Source organism: Cynocephalus volans, chromosome 12, assembly GCF_027409185.1.
Source record: "Cynocephalus volans isolate mCynVol1 chromosome 12, mCynVol1.pri, whole genome shotgun sequence".
Lineage (NCBI taxonomy): Eukaryota > Metazoa > Chordata > Mammalia > Dermoptera > Cynocephalidae > Cynocephalus > Cynocephalus volans.
The window spans coordinates 52,516,345-52,534,779 of NC_084471.1; the positions used below are offsets into that span (position 1 = coordinate 52,516,345).

The following is an 18,435-nucleotide window of genomic DNA, read 5'->3' on the forward strand; positions in this document are numbered from 1 at the left end:
GCTATGGAGAAAGTAATGGGGGGCAGGAAGATAGGAATATTAGGGTGGCAGGGGAGGCAGGATTTTGTAAATTTGCATAGGATGTGGAATTAATTATCTGCTACTGAGTAACAAATTACTCCAAAACTTAGTGGCTTAAAACAGCAAACATTTATTATCTCACGATTTCTGTGGGTCAGAAATCCAGGTGTAGCTTAGCTAGTGTCTCTGCTTCAGGATCTCTCAGGAGGTTGCGTTTATTGTGTCGGCTGGAACAGCTGGCAGGATTTGGCTCATTGCACATTGCTGGATGGAGGTAATTCAGTTTCTTGTTGGCTATTGGCTGGAGGTCTCCCTCAGTCCTTGCCATATAGGCTTCTCTATATGGCAGCTTACAATATGGCAACTGGCCTCCCTCAGAGTGAGCAAGTGAGAGAATGAAAGAGTGTGCCCAAGCTAGAAGCCACAGTCTTTTTGTAGTCTAATCTCCAAATTGACACCCCATCATGGCTGCCTAACACTATTCACTGGAAGCAAGTCACTAAATCTAGTTTATACTCAAGAGTTCGGGATTACATAAGGGTGTGAGTACCAGGAGGCAGGGTCATTGGGGGTCATATTGGATGCTGCGTGACCAGTCAGTAAGCCCTCTCTAATGAGATGGCATTGGAGCAGAATCCTAAAGGAAAGTGAGGGAGCACGCATGTGGCTGCCTGGGAGAAGAGCAAAGGCTGAGGGAAAGCTAGTTCAATATGAAGTCAGAGAGGTGGCACTGGTTTACGTAGGGTAGAGTTTTATGTGGGTCATTGTGGGGAACTTGAATTTCACTTTCAGTGAGATGGGAGGGTTTTGGAAGGTTTTTAGCAGAGGAGTAACGTGAATTGACTTGTGTTTAAGAAAATCACTTTGGTTGCTGTGTGGAGAATAGATTGGGGGAATGGTCATTAGCAGAAGCAATGGGACCACTTAGGAGGCAATTGCAGTAATCCAGTTGGCTTAGATCATGTCTTAGACCAGAGTAATAGAGGAAATGCAGAGAAGTAGCTGGATTTTGGATATATTTCCTAACAAAGCTTACAGGATTTGTTGATGGTTTGGATGTGGATTGTTAAGAAAGTGAGGAGTCAATGATGACTGTAAGATTTGTGGACTTAGAAACTGGAGGAATAGAGTTGCCCTTTATTAAGCTGGGAAATACTGATGGAGGAGCAGGTTTTGAGAGGAGACGTCTCTTAAATCAGGGGGTTTGTACATGTTAATGTATGCCTGTTAGACATCACGGTGGAGGTGTAGAGTTGGCAATTGGCTATATTAATCTAGAGGTTGGGAGGGTGGGGTGAACTATCAATATAAATTTGGGAATTTTTAGCATTAATAGGGTATTTAAAACCAATGGAATGGATGAAAATACTGAAGAAGTGAATGTAGATTGAGAAGTGTATAGGCCCATGGACTGAAACTCTGGGGCATGCCAACGTTTAGAAATTAGGAAAATAAGGTCAGCAAAAGAGACTGAGAAGAAGTAACCAGAAAGGGAGGAGGAGAACCAAGAGAGATTAGTGCCTTGGAAGCCAAAGTGAAGAAAGTACTTAAAGAGGGAGAGAGCGGTCAACAGTATCAAATACTGCCAATAGGTCAAGCAAGATGAGGATTGAGAACTGATTGTGGGCTTGGGGACGTGGAGGTCACTGGTGGCTTTGATGAGAGCTGTTTCAGTGCAGTGCAGTGCAGTGCAGTGGGAGAATGAAAGCAGAGCAAGAGGGGATGGTGAGAACTGAGGCTCTTGCGAGAAATGGATGTCTTTCAACAACTGGCTTACAGCACCACCTGCAACAGGCTTATTGGAGATACAGATTTGAAAACGTAGAATCTCTGGGGATGACACCCTATAATCTTCATTTTTAGCAAGTCCCACACATGATTTTGAGGCACATTAAAATTTGGGAAACAATATCCTGCCCCATATGCTTTATCTTGCATCTATTAAAGCCACTATTTGCCTTAAGGTATTATAAGTATGCTCCATCTGTATAACCCAAATAAGAATTTCATGGATGAGAGTTTGTCCTGGAGGCATTCCTATATTTCCCTTTTAGTTTTTTCATTACCTGAAGTTTTTAAGAAACCCAGACAAAGAAATTCTGGAACCCCAAAGAATAGCAGTAGGGAAACACATCTAGAAACCTCAAGAATTTTGAAATTCTCAGAATCAACATGTTAGCTTCCTGAGGACACTGGAAATAGAAAGACAAAATTCATGCAGATTCAGGAGGAATTCAATATTTTCTTCGTCTCTGAAGTGCATAATTTCCTAAGCCTGTCCAGCTGGAAAGATGGATGAGCTGTTCTAGTCAGGTCTATTTGGAGGGTAGAGAGCACCTGGATAGGAGACAAGGGCTACCCTGTTCAGCTGTATCAAAGGAAATTGTTCTTTTCTGGCTTGCAACTTTGGCATTAGGAACAGATGTGTTTCAAAAAGAACGATGCAGTGTGGGAAGAATAGAAGTGGTGGAAATTTGAACTCAAGTTTTTCCCTGTGTGTTACACAGAAGAAGGGCCTCACAGCATTTAGGAGGAGGGTGTTCCCTCTCTCCTCAGTCCCCTTTTCCTTTATTACAGTCCCCTTCCAAGGCCTACAGACTTGTTCCGTGTCTCTTCCCACTGGAATCTCCACCCTTTCTCACAAGATAAGATTTTATTCTGTTGGTCCTTTCTTGTACCTTGCAAACTCCAGGACCTTGATGCCCACGGAGGTTCTCTCTGCTTAGGTATTTTGATTTTAGAAGGGAGTGAGATGAGATGGGATCTAATCATATTAATGTAGACTCCAATTCCAATCTTCCCTTCAGTGAGAGTTGTTTCTGATTTCCTCCCTAGTTTACTTAAGAAGCAAGAGATCATTGACAACATTTTTCTTAGAGGTAGACCAACATGGCTAACAAAGGTGTATAGAAATTATATCCCAGTTACTTCCATGTGTATTTATGTTATCAATTGTGGCCAAGGCAATTTTAACTAAGAAAGAGACTAACAAAAAACATTCTGAATGGTGACTGTAATATAAGGGTACTTCAAAAAGTTCATGGAAAAATAGAATTATAAGATAATATGAATCTTTCCATGAGCTTTTTGAAGTGACTGAAATGGGTCAAAACAATGGTATAACCAAACAAAAACTAAACACATAAGTATAATACAGAAAATCCCAGCAAAGCTCTGCAAACCCAGCAGCTCCTAGAAAAATATTAATAGTTGCCCACCAACCTAACATCGTATTTGTGAAAAAAGTTGAGGAAGGTGAAGGATAGAGAGGGTTCTTGGTGAGCTTGTACATGGTCAGTGAAGACAAATGGATGAGCACCATCAAAATTATAAGACTAGAAGAAACAAGAAGATAAATGAAAACTGGACTTCTCCAGGGCTGTCTCCATGAGAAAAGAGTTGACAGCTGAGCAGAATCCTTACCTCTATCAGTTTTCAGTATGAGACCCTAAGGCCCTAGCATGCAGGCAATAAATGCTAACATCTGGAGTGAGTGAGAGTCACATGTGAACATCTGTGTATCATTCATTAGAATGAGTACATATTTAGATCAGAATGATGCATCATCTGTAATTTGTGTCAACTTTCTCTCCTCAATTTCAGGGCAATTATTTTTCCCATAACACTTATGGTTATCCCTTTGGGAAAATCTCCATGATGACCCATGATCTCTGAGACTGATCTTTTTAGTGTATGATGTCACAGCTGATGGTATTAGTGAACAGTTTGTAATATTAACTGCATTTATCTTTATATATTTGAATCAAGTGCCTCTTTAACTCAAGATGTAAATCTATGCAAAACAATATGCAAGTTTACATCACTTGTGTACTTAAAAATAACAGGCAAGCAGGACTAGAATGCTGGTTCTAGCCAACGGAAAAGCTTTGAAATCTGGAGTGATTTCTTTGCCAGGTAATTACCCAGTATGTTTATATCAAATGGGGTGAAGTTAGTTTCTTTTAATAATATATGTGGTTGAAAAAAATACAAAATTCTAACTTTTTCTTTCTTTTAGAAAGTAGATTTGTCAAATATTTCCCAAATGTACTTCTTTCTCTTAAAAGATGCAGCAGTGATACTAAACAGACAGAAATTGGTGCATAATTAATCATAGCAGGTGGACCCAGCAATTTCAGTTTGGAATCCCTGCTCCTTAATCCTTAACTGCTTTGCCCTGTCCTACTCCCCCGACATGTCCCATCATGCTTGAGAACCTCCCCTGACCCTTGTAATAGCACAGTGGACACAATTTAATTTGCATTTTAGGGCAGCTCTTAAATTAACAGCAAAGGCAAAAGACAAGCATTCTCAGCTAAATATATGTGTGTGTATATGTGAAAACACACACACTTGTTTCCTCAAACCTCATTCTCAAAGCTCTATATTACCTCTTTAGTTCAATACACCTTCCCTAACATTCTGCATCCCCATCTAACACCTGCTTGTTAATTTCATTCAGTTTTCAGCTAGTCTTTTAGCATGTGAAGGCAACCCACTCAAAGGATATAAAAGAACTTTTTTTTTTTCTTTCTCTGATTCTTTTACTAACACTAATCATGTACCTACCATATGCTTTCCAAGATACTGGTTGCGATCCTTTTGTTAACTTCTCTTGTCTATCACCCAAGGTTGAGTTTCCTTTGTTTGGTCCAGACAATACCACAGAGTAGGGAAGGGATGATATGGAACCAATATCTGAAAGCAACGCTTCCTTTTTCCCGGGAAGGCTCCCTTCACTGGTGGTGGGAGGAAGCTTCTGCCAGAGTGTCAGTGGTCATCTTGCTCTTCCCAGGTGTGGCATGACTGCCATTCCCACTAAGTTACACCCCTGATTGAAGAGCTATCTGAGGTTGTCTCAATTTTACTTCTTCTTAAGCATTTTTCTATCTCATCCCAACAGCTTTTTAATTTTTAAGTCACAAAAACAGATCTGGTTTTGCTGTGCTGGTAACTAGCTGTAAAACCTTAGGTGACTCATGTAACTGCTGTAACCCTCGATTTTCTCATCTGTCAAAAAAGAGAATTAGAATTAATAAATTCTAATGTTCTTTTCAGCCCTGATGTTCTCTGGGTCAAGAAATAAAATGGTTCAGGAGAAAGCTCTGGACTTCCTCCCAGCTTGTGTTTACCCAGCAGTACAAGAAGAGGAATGCCTACTCAAAACAGCTACCACTTATGGAGCACCTACTGTATATTGGGCATTCTATCAGATCTTCACACATCTGCGTTTCATTGAATTCCCACAGCAACCCCAGGGGTTAGACATTTTTATTATTACTATACCTGTTTTATACATAGATGAAGGTGCTAAGACTCAGAAAGGTTATATATCTCTTTCAAGATCATAGGGTAATTGGCATAACTGGACTTCAGCCACCAAGCACACGTTCTTCACCACTCTGCTACCCTACTTCCCAAACTCACTTGCTGTTTGACGTTGCCTGCTGATCTCCAACAGCCAGTCCACAGGGGCCATCTTGGAATCAGAAGGTCTGGAATCCAGTCTTGGCTCCGTTGTTTGCTGGGTTTTCAGCCAAATTGTGTGACCTCTTTCAGCCTCAAGTTTTCATCTGTAAAAGAAGATAATACCTACCTGCTGCAGTCTGAAAGTTTATGTCCTCCCAAAATTCATATGTTGAAAACCTCACCCCAAGGTGATGGTATTTGGAGGTGGGGTCTCTGGGTGGTGATTGGGTCATGAGGGTGGAGCTCTCATGAATGAGATTAGTGCTCTTATAGAAGAGGCCTGAGAGACACCCTCCGCCCATTCCACCATGTGGGATTAGAGTGAGAAGACATCTGTCCATGCGGAAGCTGGCCCTTGCCTGACACCACATCTGGTGGCACCTTCATCCTGAACTTCCAGCCTCCAGAACTATGAGAAATAAGTTTCTGTTGTTTATAAGTGACACAGTCTATGGTATTCTGTTATAGCAGCCTGAACAGACTAAGACGCTGCTGTGGTGAAAATGAAAAGACTTAAGATTTGTGTCAGCGGTACCTGGTTCCCTAACCTGCTTCTCTCTGTGTGGTCATCATTTAACCCCTACCGGCAGGATCAGCTCCAGCCCAGGTACCAGGACCAATCCTTCCTCCATGGGAAGAGCTTTGTGTTAGTCCGTTTTCTGTTGCTTATAACAAAATACATGAAACTGGATACTTTAAAAAGAAATAGAATTTATTTCTTACAGTTTGGGAGACTGGGAAGTCCATGGTACAGGGAACACATCTGGTAGGGTCTTGTGCTGGGGGGTGGCTCTACAGTGATGCAGGGTGTCACATGGTGAATGGCTGAACAAGAGAGAGAGCTAACCTCCTATCTTGCTCTTCTTTAAAGCCATCAGAATCACACCCATTACTACCCATTAAACTGTCAATGGGTTAATCCATTCACAAGGGCACAGTCCTTACAATCTAATCACCTTTTAAAGGCCCCATTTTTCAATTACCGTAATAGGATTTCCCATCCTCTTAACACTGATACAGTGGGGATTAAGTTTCCAATACATGAACTTTTGGGGGACACATTTAACCCATACCAAGTTTAAAGATCTTTAGTTCAATGCTAAAGGGGATCCAACATCAACCATGGTTCCTGCCAGTCCTGATGGCTCAGGTGTAGTAAGTGGGCTTCTACCCTAAATGCAACATGGTAGAGTTGGTAAGATGGACCGTACTCCCTGTGTTTTAATCTCAGCTCTGCCCTTACTAATGATTTAGGCAAGTTGCTTCACCTTTCTGTGATTGAATTTTCTTATCGATAAAATGGGGAGAATAGCTATTTCAGAGGGTGGTTATGTAGACACAATAAATTAAAAAATATAAACTACATATAATAGTGCCTGGTGAATAGTATTTGTTATTATTATATAATTTACCTGATTTGTACACTACATTTTTATATGTAAAAGACATGAATTATATACTTACATTATTATTGACACTAATCAGGTCCCTGCGTGGTTGCCTCCAGGGCTTCATGGCTCACTTGCCCAGTCTCTCCATGGCTGCAGCCCTCACTGTAATCATGCACTTGGGCAAGGCTCCTGCCACTGAGTAAGCCCCTTCCCTGAGGCGGGGCCCTTGGGCTGCTGAGGACCTCCCTGATGTTGGCTGCCTTCCCACATCTCTGAGTGCTGCTTGCTCTGGTGTTCCCCAAGATGGTGCTCTGGCAGTGTGTGTGGTTCCTTGGTGGTGCAGACCCCTTGCCTAGACCACTGGTTATTTACCCCCCCATGTTCCCTGGAGCCTGTGTCTGCCTTCTCCTCACCTTTCCTTGTTGCTTGTGCCTTGGACTTGCTTACTAGGTCCTAGGTCCTGAATCAGCACAGTATGTGTGTTTAGAACTTACCACCTCAGCTTGACACAACCTTATAAAATAATTTTGTAGAGCATTGTACACACAAAATGGGTATGAATCTCAGTATGCCTCAGGTGGGTAAGAGATATAACATTTCTCTACTTTTTTTGGTAATAGCTTTATTGAGATATAATTCACATATTACACAATTCACCTGTTTAAAGTACAAAATTCAATTTTGTGTAACCATCACCACAATCAATTTTAGAACATTTTCACCCCCTCAAAACCCCTCATTTCCCCAGCCCTAGGCAACCACTGATCTATTTTTTGTAGATTTATCTATTGTAGACATTTCCTATAAATGGAATCATATACTGTGTGACCTTTTTGATGGACGTTTTTCATTTAGCATAATGTATTTAAGGTTCATCCATGTTGTAGTGTGTATCAATACTTCATCCCTTTTTATTGCCAAATAATATTGACACTTGTCTAATTTAAATCAACAATTAATCTTGACTCTTTGTCCCCATTCCATAGGTCTGTGAGAAATTCAACTTTAGTCATTCTTATGCTTCCCATCTGGGTCTGTGTCAAGGTTCCAGGCTTCCAAGCAAAGCTGAGAAATCTGAGAGCCAGGAAGGCATCAGTCATATGGCCACACAGGTTATCATTGAGATGCCACCATCTCCCCCTATGCGGTCCTTTAATGGGCTCCCCTCTGCCACCTTTATGCCAGCCTTGGAGTATGGGAACTGTTGTTGGGAAAGCCGGGCTAATCTTCTGTCTCTTGGTGCACCAATAGCCAGTCTCTCTGAGGTCCTGTTTTGTCCTTGGGGCACTGCTAGGGAGTAAGGCAGGATATTGGGGACCTTAGACTCTGATTCCTCCCCCAAGCCCGAAAGACTTTCATTTGAGACAAGGGGATATTCCTCTTCCAGATTTAACTAGATTTTCTTCAGCACCCTCAGGCTTTTGAAAACACAAGTCAGGAATTCCAACCTCAAGCTTTCCTTGAGGCAAAAGAGCACAGACCTCAAAGGGGAAAAACAGAAGGGGAAAACAAGGTAATCTAAAAAATTCTCTTGCATCAGAGTTCGTTTTTCATTGTTCTTATCTTTGCACCAGCACAGGTGTACCTGCTACCACTCCCTGATAGCTTTTTAACTCCTGCAAACCACTAGTTCTTGTGATGACAAGACAGTGAGCAACCTGGACACTGCTGCTTGAATTTTTACTTTAACTGCATAATGGAACTCTCTCTCTTGTGGTAGAATAAAAATGATCTCATCTATGCTATTAGAAATGTAGGATTGGCATTTGTTATATATTTCTATTACAGAGTTTTCAATTTCTATCTCACAGTTCTACTATAACCATCTTTTTTACTAGATTTTGGTCTTATTATTCCTTTACACTCTTAAAAATTATTGAGGATTCCATAAAGCTTTTGTTTATTTGCATTATATCTACGATTATTAACCATACTAGAAACATTTTATAAATAATTATTTATTAGTTTATTTGAAAAAAAAATAAATTCATTACATGTAACATAAATAACATTTTTATTAAAAATACATTCATTTTCCAAAACGAAAGAATTAGTGAGTAGCATGGCTTATTTCATGTTTGTTTGTTTGTTTGTTTTTTTCAAATCTTCTTAATGCCTGACAATAGAAGACAGCAGGATTCCTATATAGACTTCTGTATCCAGTCAGGTACATTTTATATTGTCTTCTGCATTCAATTTGGTATGATATATTATTTTCATTGAAGTAGTTGAATAAAATCTGGCATCATAGAGATATGCACTGTAGTTAGAAAAAGGAGGAGTATTTTAACAGCTTTTTTTGGTAACTGTAGCTACTACCCCAAACTTCAGCTAGAGGTAGTTTCTTAAAGGTTATTTGGCAACAAATATTGGCACACATTTTCTTTGAAGTTGATGCTGGAGGAAAGGGCCTGGGAAGTCCCAATAGCTGGCCTCGACCCATCCTGTCCTCTTACCAGGTTCTCGACTCTGCTGCAGGAAAGAATTCAAGAGCAGAGTCACAATAGAAAGTGAGAACAGGTTTAGTGTAATGAATAAAAGATACAGACTTCACAGTGAAAGTGTGGCCTAGCCCCAGAGACTGAGCAGGGCCTGCACCAAATTTAGTACAAAAGTAAGAAATACACAATTAAAGTTTAGTACAGAGTGCAAGCTGGCTCAAGAGGGTGAGCAGCCATTTGATGAAGGTAAGTTTGATACAAAAAGAAAGAAATACACACTACACAGGCAGAGTGCAGGCTGGCCCCAGAGAGAGTGAGCAATAGCCCACCTTCTGCTGGGATTCAGCTTTTATAGTTTTGCTGTCTAATATGTATTCATGATACCTAATGAATATTCAACAAAGGAGGTGGTTCCCAGTTATGTAACATGCCCAGTTAGTCTATTTTTTTTTTTTGTCGTTTTTTCGTGACCGGCACTCAGCCAGTGAGTGCACCGGTCATTCCTATATAGGATCCGAACCCGCGGCGGGAGTGTCGCCGCGCTCCCAGCGCAGCACTCTACCGAGTGCGCCACGGGCTCGGCCCCAGTTAGTCTATTTTTAGGGCATGTTCATTGATCCAATTCTATCACATACACTGAATATATTCAAGAATATTCTGTGCTCTTTGGCACCCCTAGAGGAACATCATTTAAAGGATAAACTCCCTTCTACTGAGCATGCTTGGTCACTGGGGTCATAAAAGCCAGTATAAATTCTTCTTACTAAGCATGCTCAGCTACTGGATTTGCATAGATTGGCCCCTTGTGGTCTCAATCTCCCCTTGTTGGTGCCAAAAATAGGTCCAACAAACAACAGTAACTCTCCTCTAGGGGAGGGCTTAGAGGAGGTGCTTGAGGCCTTGGGAAGTGGCTTGAAACCCAGAGGTGTGTCCTGAAACCCAAACCCAGGGAAACTGAGCAGCTCCTACTGCAAAGTGACAGTTTCACTTTATTTCCAAGAAAATGTGTGCCAAATACCTAAATCTGAATAAATTACTCTTTCAAGTAAAAATAATGTTTCATTAAAAAAGTGGTTAGTTCACCTTGCTATTCAAAGTGATTGTGGAGTCAACCACGCTACTTCGGTATGCAGCAGAAGGGCTTTATGTGTACTTCCTAGTTTGTCACACAGTGTTTGAGCTGTAATGAAATTAACAATTTTTAATGCTTCATCAAGGACATTCTTAAGTAACAATTGGCTTTCTTTTATTTGTTTGCTTTCTTTCTCTTTCTCTCTTTTTGCTGTGATAGTGTGGTGGTGAAGAATATGATGACTTTTAGGTCTATTTGGTGCCACTGCTTTGACTTGTACTAAGGTACTGGCAGTTTGACCCCGTGTTACTTTTGTACCACGAGGTAGATGTCCACATGGTGAAAAAGGCAAGTCATATTTTTAGTATTTTTACTAAAATAGTTTTGATCTCACTGACACCCTGAAAGTGTACCCAGGACTTTACAGACCACATTTTGTGAAGATGAAAAGCAGAGGTAACAAAAAGCTCCAAGAGAAGATAGTGTTCCTTGCTCTCTAACGTGTGCTGTCTAGGACCTTGTGTTCTGTACATGCCCAGACCTACCCCAGCTCCTGGGCTCTCCCCCTCTTCTGTCCTGGGCTGTCTATGACACAGCATGACACTGTCTTTGGGAGCCCTAGGCACTGAGCCTTTTAAGTTGTTCAGCCACTACCTTCTGCAGCAGCACTAGGGAGGGTGGTAGCCTAAGGTTAATTATTTTTCCTGTTCCTTCCAACTGTAAGAATTTAGTAATGAAAATACTGGTACAACTCTATAAAACCTTCAAATTGCTGAATAAACCATCTAGAAATAGAACTTACCAGAAACTTGTACCCTTCTCCTCGTGGTTTGGAAGCATTTGTCCCTTAAAGGGGCTATATTGATTGCCTTGAGTATTCTTCCTATGCACTTTATTTTCACTGGGTTGTAATCGAAGAGCTTAGGAAAAGTTCCTGGCTTTCTATGTTGTCCATAGGAATAGCCTGGAGGATAGCCTTCCCTTAGCATGGCCACGTACAAATGGATCTGAAAGCTTTGAACTATGAGTATCAGGCTCCCTTCCAAATTCCTGGGGGCTTGTTTTATATAAAAATATGACACTTGGCAACTTGTATTAAGGCTCTAATTCCTATTATGTTATTATATCTAGGTTAAAGAGCCTATGTGGTAAGCAAAACTGCTTACCTGTAATAGAACATAACTCATAGAATTAAGTACATTTGGTGATTTCTGCATTAAATATGCTAGAATAAGCTTTTATTTAAATCTAAAATTCTGTTTTGCTTGCTTTTTGGGATTCTAGACAAGAAAATTATAAACTTTGGCAGACTTCTAAGAGTCAAGACTGTTTTTTAAAAAAAAAAATTCATCCATTTATTAAAAACAGTATTTATCAAGGGCCTACTCTGTGCCAACATTGTTGTAGACATGGGGATGGAGCAGTGAATAAGACAGACACAGTCCCTGAACTCAGGAAGGTTGTAATCTAGAAAGGGGAGACAAAAAAATAACAAGTAAGTAAATAAGCAAGATAATTTAATTTTTTTAATTTTTATTTTTTTTTATTTCTAATTTATGGCAAGTTTTATTTTCAGAAATAAAACCACAGAACAACACAATCTAACTCAATCTTAAAGGCTAGCATGCCGAGCAAGGAACATTCTTATTCTTTGTAGAGCTCTTTCTTTACACTGTCAGGTACCAGGGCTTTGCCTTTTGGAGTGATTTCAGCCACCACGTCATCAACTGTAACGTGTTCTAGTCCTTTTTCTTTAATTACCTCTTTATAGTGTGCCTTCAACTGATCCTTCCAGCCACATTCAATTAATTTAGCTCTCAGCAACTCTTTGAGATGTTCTCTTTCTCCAGTTTCTTTCAACTTTTGGTTAATCACCGCTCTCATCTGCGCATCTTTGTTCATCTTGCTAACCACCATCACTGCAGGTGAGGGCTGTCTTACCTGGACTTTGCAAGATAGTTTTAGACAGATGAACATATGGAGAAAATAACACAGGGTATTGAGATCATGAACCACAGGTGAGATGGGATGGTCAGGGAAGGCCTCTTTAGGGAGGTGACATTGGAGCTGAGACTGAAATGATGAGAAGGAGCCAGCCATAGGAAAAGCTGGGTGGAAGGGCATTTGAAGCAGAGGGAACAGCAAGTGCAGAGGCCCTGAGGTAGGAATACAGTTGGTGGTTTTAGTAATAAAATGAAGGTGATATGGCTTGTGTGCAGTGAGCAAGTGAGAAAAGGGTACAAGATGAGATCAGACCAAATGGAACTTTCTAAGCCATAGTCAGTGTCTTAGTTTGTTTGGGATGCAATAACAAAAATATGAGAGTCCTTCAAAAAGTTCATGGAAAGGTTTGTATTGTCTTTCCATTACATTTTTCCACAACTTTCTGAAGTACCCTTGTACCATACTGGGGTGGCTTAAACAACAGAAATTTATTTTTCACAGTTCTAGAGGCTGGGAAGTCCAAGATCAAGTCCAAGATCAATTCAGTTCCTGGTGAGGACTTTCTTCCTGGTTTGCAGGTAGACACCTTCTTGCTGTGTCCTCACATAGCAAGGCAGAGAGAGTGAGAGAGAGCAAGAGAGAGTGAGAGAGAGCTCATTTCTTCTTATAAAGGCACTAATCCCTTTATGAGGGCTCCATCCTCATGACCTAATTGCCACTCAAAGATCCTACCTCCTAATACCATCTCGTTATAGTTTCAACATATGAATTTGGGGGGGACACAAACTTTCAGTTCATAACAGTCAGGCATTGGATTTAATTATAGGTAAGATAAGAAGCAACTGTAAGGTTTTAAAATAGGGAGAGATATGACCTGATATGTGTTTTCGATTGACCACTCTGGATGCTGTGTGGAGGGTGGATTGTACGGGGCAAGATTGCAGAGGGGAGAGCAATGGAGAATCTATGATGATGGGTTGGCTGTATGGCTGTATGGTAGAAACAGAGAAGAGATGGGTTTGAAGATATAGTTTAGAGCCAAAAGGGAGGCATCAAGGATGTGCCCAGATTTTTTTTTTCTTAAGCTACTGGATGGATGGTGAAGGCAGAAATTGAGATGTTTATGACTGAGAAAGAAATAGGTCTGTTAAATGGTTGGGGGGCAGTGATCAGGTGCTCTTTGAAGATAGAAATCAAAATTTTTGTTTTGTAGCTTATGTTATGTATGATTGTATTCAGCTGCAAGGAAAGGAACCAAAAACCTGACAAACCATATCTTAAACAAGCAAGATATTTGGTTAATCAGTTCATTTATTTTCCACACAAAAAGCTTTCCAAAGATAGACAGAGCCAGCTAGTATGTTAGCTCATGAATGCCACTGAGATCCCAGGCACATTCTCTCTTCTCCTTGGTTTCCTCACTATGTCTTTCATTCCCACTGATGTGATAGGAGGGCTGAAGCTCCAGGTATAGCACCAGCATTTAAGGTAGGAGAAGGGGAAAGCTGAAAGAAGGAAGGGTAAGTGCCTATGTCAGGAAAGCAAAAGCTTTTTCAGAACCCCCCAGCAGATCTCCACTCTGTGGACTAAAATTATGTCATATGTCCACCTCTAGCTGCAAGGGATGCTGAGATTTTTAGTGAGACACATTGTCTTGTTGAACAAAATTGGGGCACTTTTATGAGGAGTAAGGAGTGAAGGAATATTGTAGAGGCAGGCAACCAGCAATGTCACCAGGAACACATTAAGTTTAAGGCCCCTGGTGAACATTCAGATGGAAAAGTCAAGTAAGGTTGGAAATATAGACCTCAAGTTCAGAGGAAGAGCAGAGCTGATAATAACAGTTTGGAAGTCACTAGCATGTAGATCACATTTAAAGCCAAGAGGGCAGATGAGATCAATGAGGGAGAGAGTATAGCTAGAAACTTGTTGATCTTGTATTTATTACCATGACTTGCTTTAATTAGTTTTAGTAATTCACAATTTTAATGTACACTTTCCATGTGTCAGAAACATTTTTTAGACTCTCAGGGCACAAAGATGAAGATGTGTCTCTTGCTTTCAAGAAGCTTAGAGGTAGAACAAAAAGAAAACAAATTGGTTTTGTTAAATGATTCACATATTAAACATATATTTAAAATTAATTCATTTAAATAGATTTGTAACAGTACATATGAATTATGGCAGTAGCTCTACTGCAGATTCACTTTTTAAGTGAGAATTTACGTAATTTACCTTGAGTAATGCGAGGTTCACCTGTCTACCTATGTACTTGTGCATATTTTAATTTGGAAATGCATTAAGGAAAGCCCATGTTTTTAAACATGATTAAATGATAATCTTATTTCTAGTAAATTTGCTTTAAAATTAATAATGCATTGTGAAATCTTAAAGTAACTTTGAAACTTTGGCTAGAAGAGCAGGAAATTACTTGTCAGATAACCTTGGTTTAGATTAGGGCTGAACACTGGTTTATTGACTTAATTGACCTATAATTTCACTTGGAAGTCTCAGGGGTGCCTCAGGCTTATCATGTTCCCAACTAAGTTTTTATCTTACCTGCTTCTCGTTCTCTTCCCCACATTATGTTTTTCTGTATTTCTTTTGAAGTGAGTGGCACTACTATTCTGACTCAAGCCAGAACTTGAATCATTCTAGATAGTTCTGTCTCCTTCACTCTGCTCTTACCAGTAAAACTTACAGACTTTAGCTTCTGAATATTTCTTGAATCTGTTCCATCTCCTCTATCTTGGATCATCCTCATGTCACCCCTGCTCTCTGTCATGCTGTGTTAAAACCCATCTCTGTAGCTAAAGTGATTTTACTAAGCAAAACTATCCAATTCGTTACTTTGATTAAAATCTAGCAAAATCTCTCCCAAAATTCTTTTAAAATGATGTCCTGCAATGCAATCTATTTAAAAAATATTGGGCTAAACTGAGATAAAGTCCTCTATTGCAGGACTTCTCAGAGCCTTCAGTATGCTAATGTATGCATTGTGAATCACTAAGAAGGGGTAAAATTTAGGATGTTTCCAAACAGAGGTCACAGTGAAGCTATTATTTTGAAGAACACCAAGGAACATCTGATGAAGTATCTCTATGAACACTGGTATATAACCTGGGTTAGGAAATTTGGTCTGTAGAAAGAAATTCATTTACCTCAACATGACCTATTAGATCTCCTGTGACCTGGTTTTCACCTTCCTCGTGAGACTCATCTTCGACCTCTCCCCATCTTGAACTTCCTGTCTCAGGATGCCGAACCACATGTAGTTTCTGTACACAACACGTCCCCCATGACTTTGCTGAAACTCTTTGCTCTGAACACTTCTCTTCATCTGGCTCACTCTACTCATCCTTCCACCCTCAGCTCAAGGATCTTCTTTGAGTTCCAGGTTCAGCCAAGTGTCTCTCTTTGGAATCCCACTTACCAAGCATGAAAAATGGGCATACTCTGTGTACGTGTCTTTTCATGCCAATTTACCCTGGGGATAAAGACTGAGAGACCATGTGGTGATGATGACATGACGGTGGTAGTGATGATAGCTCAGTTTATTGTACTCACTATGTGCTAGGCACTGTACACGAATTATCTTACTTCATAGTCACAAACTCCCATGTGGTAGGTATTATTAGTATTCTCACTTTGCAGATGAAGAAACTAGGGCTTAGGCTGAGAAACTTGCCTAAGGCTATACAGCTAGTGAGTGATGAGCTGGTGGGAGAATTAACAGTGTGTGTCCCGAGGCTGTACCTATATCTGTAACACCAGCTTGGAACCTGTTAACGCACACTCAACCAATGCATGTTGATCTAAACTCTGTGTGTGTGTGTGTGTGTGCGTGTGTGTGTCCCACACATCTGAAAACTACTAGCACTGAGGAAGTTGGACATGACGTAGGAAAGAGAAGCATTTGCTGTCAAATCTCATTTCTGGCAAGACTGGCTATGGAAAAGGACAACCAATTCATGTACCAAATTACTATCAGCTTGCTTGTTGTCTTAGACATGTGTTCTGGGGTGGCCAACCCCTGTTTTACATCTGTGTTAGTCTTTGCAGAACAAAAAGCAAATGAGTGTTTAATGGGGACTATTAATCTTGTCACCTAATAGACTAGTATCTAACAAATCTTTTCATTCAAAACCCAATGGAAGTTTCTAGTTGGAAGTGAGGAATATTATATCTCAAAAATATTTCCATACCTGAAGAATATATATGAGTTTGTGAACAACACTGAATATTTAATGAAATTTAATGAGTATCAGTTGAGCACTTATCCTAGGCCTAGAACTGTTGACAGTTACTTTTGAGAGTTACAGAATAAATTTATGATAGATTCTGGACTTTAGTATTTTGCTTTGTGGTTTGTGATTATCAGAAGTATCTTATAGTGGGTTTCTAAATTGGTAATTTTTTGACAAGAAAAAGTTCCAATATATTATTTTGTTATATTCCGTGAGGATCAAAGGTCATCATGACATGATTATAATTTGAAATATGAGTAAGAAATATGAGGGGCCATGATTTCTGTAAGGCTATTCTTTGTTTCTTAGTTAAATTTTGCAGATGATAGAAACATTGAAAAGAGTATTAGCTTATAAAGGATTAGAAAAAAAAAGGATTGGTGCTCCCATAATACATGTTTTATAGTTTTTGTTTAAGAAGATTCTATTTTGCATTAGATCAAATTAGCCATTTCTTAGAATGAAGATCTGCATTATTTTCTATTCCAAAGTAAACTATAAGTGAAAATGCTTGCAAATGCCTTGGTGCTTTTTGTCTGTTTAATATGAGCTACATCATTTTGGATCAATTATTTAGTTTCCTGGTGTCAGAATTCTTTCATTTTAAGGGAAAAAGTTTCCTATTTCTCTAAGAATTAACCGGACATTTATTCCCTTATATTTATGGTGAATTATATCCAGGGCTTGCCCTGTGGTCACATTCTTTCTTCACATTCAGTGCTCTCCCTTAAGCATGTGTGTTTTCATGAACATCTGTTAATTTACCTGGGAAAGTTGTAGACACTATCAGGGTCAGTAAATCTGGTAGTCTCATTTTCAGTATTAGCTATTGTTGGGGTAATATACTAATGCTTGTATGAATAAAGGCCTAGAAAAATACCTGCGGCAGTGATTTTTTTATTCTTGTGTGAGACCATACATCGCATGAGACAGTAGACCTGGGGGGGCTCTGTGCTTCCAAGGAAGAAAGAAAGGAGTTTTGATTTTTCTTTAGGTAAATGTTATAAAACGTTAAAACTTAAATGTGAATGATGGTTGCAGATGGGTCAAATAAAATCTATCAACTCACAATGTTTTTCCTGTTTCCGTTCATTAGTGAACAACAGGAGCCTAAAATAATGAATGTCCTGTAAATTATGATATAAAATTTGGGTTAGGTTTACAAATTAATAGTTCCTTTTTGCCCTGTCCCCAAATTATTTTTAGGCCCCGGGCTTCTGAACCCAAGGTAATCTGCAAGGCAGCTTTAAAGTTTTATCAGAAGTCCGTGATCTCCCTCTTCTTCGTCCTCCCTATCTTCTTGGCAAATGTCCCTGTGTTGAACCACTTCTGCTTCCTATTTAAACTGTATGAACGATCTACTTAGTTATCTAGCTTTTGATCCTATTTGCAAATATACAGTTGTAAATGTTTCCATTCATTAGCTGATACATTTTTTCATCTGCTAAGCATCTTTGGGTCATTTATTGCTAACCTTGGCTGAGGGAGAGAAGAAGCTCTTTGAATCTCCCGTTACTTGTGATTTTATGTGGCTGATGTGGAGGCTTAGCATGGCAGATCAGGGCTTGGCTTGCCCAATGCTCATTTCTGGCTCTCTTCACCCTTGCCTACCTCTACAAGAGAGAATGAGGAAGCTTAATATTCACTGTTCTAACCTCCCTTGGAGCCAGGGGTGGCCTTGTGATGGAGTTCTGCCCAGTGAAGCATAAGCAGAATTGTGCTGAAGAGTGTTTTGGGAAGAGCTTTTTATTTCCTGATGAAAGGGGCTAGAGGCTGCTGGCACTATTCCTTCCCCTCCTTTGGCCTTGAACATGGTTATAACATCTGGATCTATATAGCAGTCATCTTGT

At 39.9% G+C, this 18,435-nt stretch overlaps 1 protein-coding gene across 1 annotated transcript; it reads right to left on the reverse strand.

The window, feature by feature from the left end:
* Positions 1 to 12,038: 12,038 nt before the first annotated feature.
* LOC134391561 (transcription and mRNA export factor ENY2-like) lies at positions 12,039 to 12,311 on the reverse strand. The gene has a single exon (XM_063115547.1). The coding sequence runs from the start codon at positions 12,309 to 12,311 to the stop codon at positions 12,039 to 12,041; it is 273 nt and encodes a 90-aa protein (XP_062971617.1).
* Between the last annotated feature and the right edge of the window lie 6,124 nt (positions 12,312 to 18,435).